The sequence below is a fragment of the Rhagoletis pomonella genome, unplaced genomic scaffold, assembly GCF_013731165.1.
Source record: "Rhagoletis pomonella isolate Grant_MI unplaced genomic scaffold, Rhpom_1.0 Rhpom_scaffold_00004, whole genome shotgun sequence".
Taxonomy (NCBI): domain Eukaryota; kingdom Metazoa; phylum Arthropoda; class Insecta; order Diptera; family Tephritidae; genus Rhagoletis; species Rhagoletis pomonella.
In genome coordinates this window covers 64,307,618-64,310,054 of record NW_023458558.1, presented here as the reverse complement: position 1 = coordinate 64,310,054, position 2,437 = coordinate 64,307,618, and the positions used below count along the sequence as shown (strand labels likewise).

At 36.0% G+C, this 2,437-nt stretch overlaps 1 protein-coding gene across 6 annotated transcripts in view; it reads left to right on the top strand.

Annotated features, from left to right (window-relative positions):
- The window catches only part of LOC118737979 (homeobox protein homothorax), a 615,436-nt gene that overhangs the window by 611,783 nt on the left and 1,216 nt on the right, over window positions 1-2,437 (top strand). For 5 of the 6 annotated variants that reach the window (XM_036468825.1, XM_036468823.1, XM_036468822.1 and 2 more), the window contains one exon: window positions 1,136-2,081. In XM_036468825.1, the coding sequence (XP_036324718.1) occupies window positions 1,136-1,296 (161 nt within the window). In that variant the 3' untranslated portion in view covers window positions 1,297-2,081. Of the gene's footprint in view, window positions 1-1,135; window positions 2,082-2,437 lie in introns of those variants that run through there. The other variant, XM_036468827.1, reaches the window with a different exon arrangement.

The window sequence follows — 2,437 nt, the reverse complement described above, 5'->3', positions numbered from 1 at the left end:
ATAAGAAATTACCAATAATTTATATGAAGCTTTTAAAATAACCAAATGTATGTCCACATTTGATAAGACCATATAATTATGTTCACTTTATGAAATAACCAAGACATATGAAAATTTTCAAAATTACAATTTTTTTTTTATTTTACTGATCAAAGATATATTTTCAGTTTGTAATGAATTGTAATTTAAGCGTTCATATGTAACTCACTGTTGTAACTACTGTCACTTGATAGCCAAATCTGCTGTCCCACCATTTGTTTTATTCCTTTCACTTCTTCACATTTGGTTTAATGTCTACATAAATTAACTTAGTTGCTTTCTACGACTACCATAGCAAGAAAATAAAATTAAAATCCTCACTTTCACGCTTATACTATTACAACGTTTGACTGCTTGATTAATGACAATGCGCTCAGTTAAAAGCCGAGTGATGCAAGAAAGAGGAAGCAACTTGAGAAGCGCGAGTGCATTGTCTTTATTATCAAGTAGCGAAACACATAGAAAACGTCAAATGAGAGACGCTATGTCATTTTTGCAATACAAGGATGATATAGAAGAATATGTAAGTGCTTCCTTGCAAGAATACTGCAAATCAAGCAGAATAAAAGGAAGCTGTTGAGTGAAAAGGACACTTGTCTTTTATGTGCGAAAACTGCATTACACTAGGAGATCCTTACTTAGCAGCTAAGTATGGCGCAGGGCTTATGCTTAACTACTGGCCTCTACAAGCTCGCCAAACTCGTCACACATACTCAAAAGCTATAAAGCTTATATTTTATGGCGGTGAATTTTCCATGTCAGCCACCATGACGACCATTTCAGTTTATACTACAATTCGTGCTCCAATGCGTTGCATGAGTTAGTGGCAAGCGAAGCTGTCTCATTGGTTGTAAAAGCAGCGACTACTTAGTAATGAGCGCGCGCTTGCTTATTACAACTAGAAATAAGAATTAATAGCTTCAGCATGAGAGCCATACACTATGGCGATGTTTTGCTAGATTAGGAAAATATATACATTTATATATAGATATATGCACACTACTTAGATATTTTCTTAAACCCAGCAAAATCCCATTTTAATTAAGTAAAATTCTAATTTCTGATTATTTTGTTTTTCTCCTTCTCTTCATTGCAGTTTACACCCCACATCCGGGTCCATCACCGTACGGCCATGATGCCATGGGCTATATGATGGACAGTCAAGCGCATATGATGCATCGTCCACCTGGTGATCCGGCTTTCCATCAAGGCTATCCCCATTACCCACCCGCCGAGTATTATGGCCAGCATTTGTAATTAACCGACGCAGTTGAGAGTCAGGACTATAGTCAAAGTCATGGGCAATCAACTTTTGAGGTGGCGACAGCGACAACAGCAGCATCAGCAGCAGCAGCAGCGGTGGCATCGGCATCGGCATCGGCAACGACGGCAGCAGCAGCAACAGTGGCAACAACATAGCAAGAGAACAATTAGAATAAAAAGGAGTTATAATAAAAATAAGAATTATAAATAAATATAAAAATATCACTAAACTATTAAAATAACAACCAAAAAGCCAAAAAAATATTTTAAAGCTAAATCAACATTCAAATATCCTATTTAAGGAATAAATCATTTAAAAACTCACCTCCACTGCTGCATGAATGCTGATACAAAACCACCAAACACATAAACCACGCAAATGCACTCATCTCACCGAACTTCGACTACAACTGCAATTTCAGCTTATTCCAACTACAATAAATTCAGCTTCCGCATTTCAAACTAAGCTGTGTTTCATCGGCAAGCATCATCAACATAAGGATGGATGTGTGTGTGTGTATATCAACTATACCAATACATGCATTGAAACTAGTATCTTCGTGCATACACTTTCGCTTTACTATTGCCTAACGCCTCATATACATACGTAATTGGATTTTAAGCGTAGCAAAATTACTAAAAAGAAAATAATATGTATTCATGTAAAAAAACTGCGATAATTTCTAGAAGCCAATCAAACCAAGGAGACCTTAACGGATTTGGCACACTCAAGCATTTTAGTTTTGAAGAAACGGCTGTAGGTTATTTTTACATGAAAGGTAAGTACAAATGTGTATTAAATGTGATAGCGATATTTCTTTTATTTAGGGCTTAACTATGTAGTAGTGTAGAGGAAAGTAAGCTCGTTCTAAAAACTGCGTACATAGATTATTCAGATGAAGAACTGTAGCTCAAACACAAGTATATATGTATGTAGAGTATACTAAAATGACATATCTTCTTGTATTGAAACGTCAAAAAAATAAGTGCATATTACCAGATGTCTCAGACAAGGACAGTGACAGAATCGGGCCGTCCATTATAAAAACCGTGATTTCGTCGATGCAAAACCGCCTATCTTGCGGCCTTCGAATTATAATGTATAATTATACAGGAGAGCGTAAAAACTGTTTTT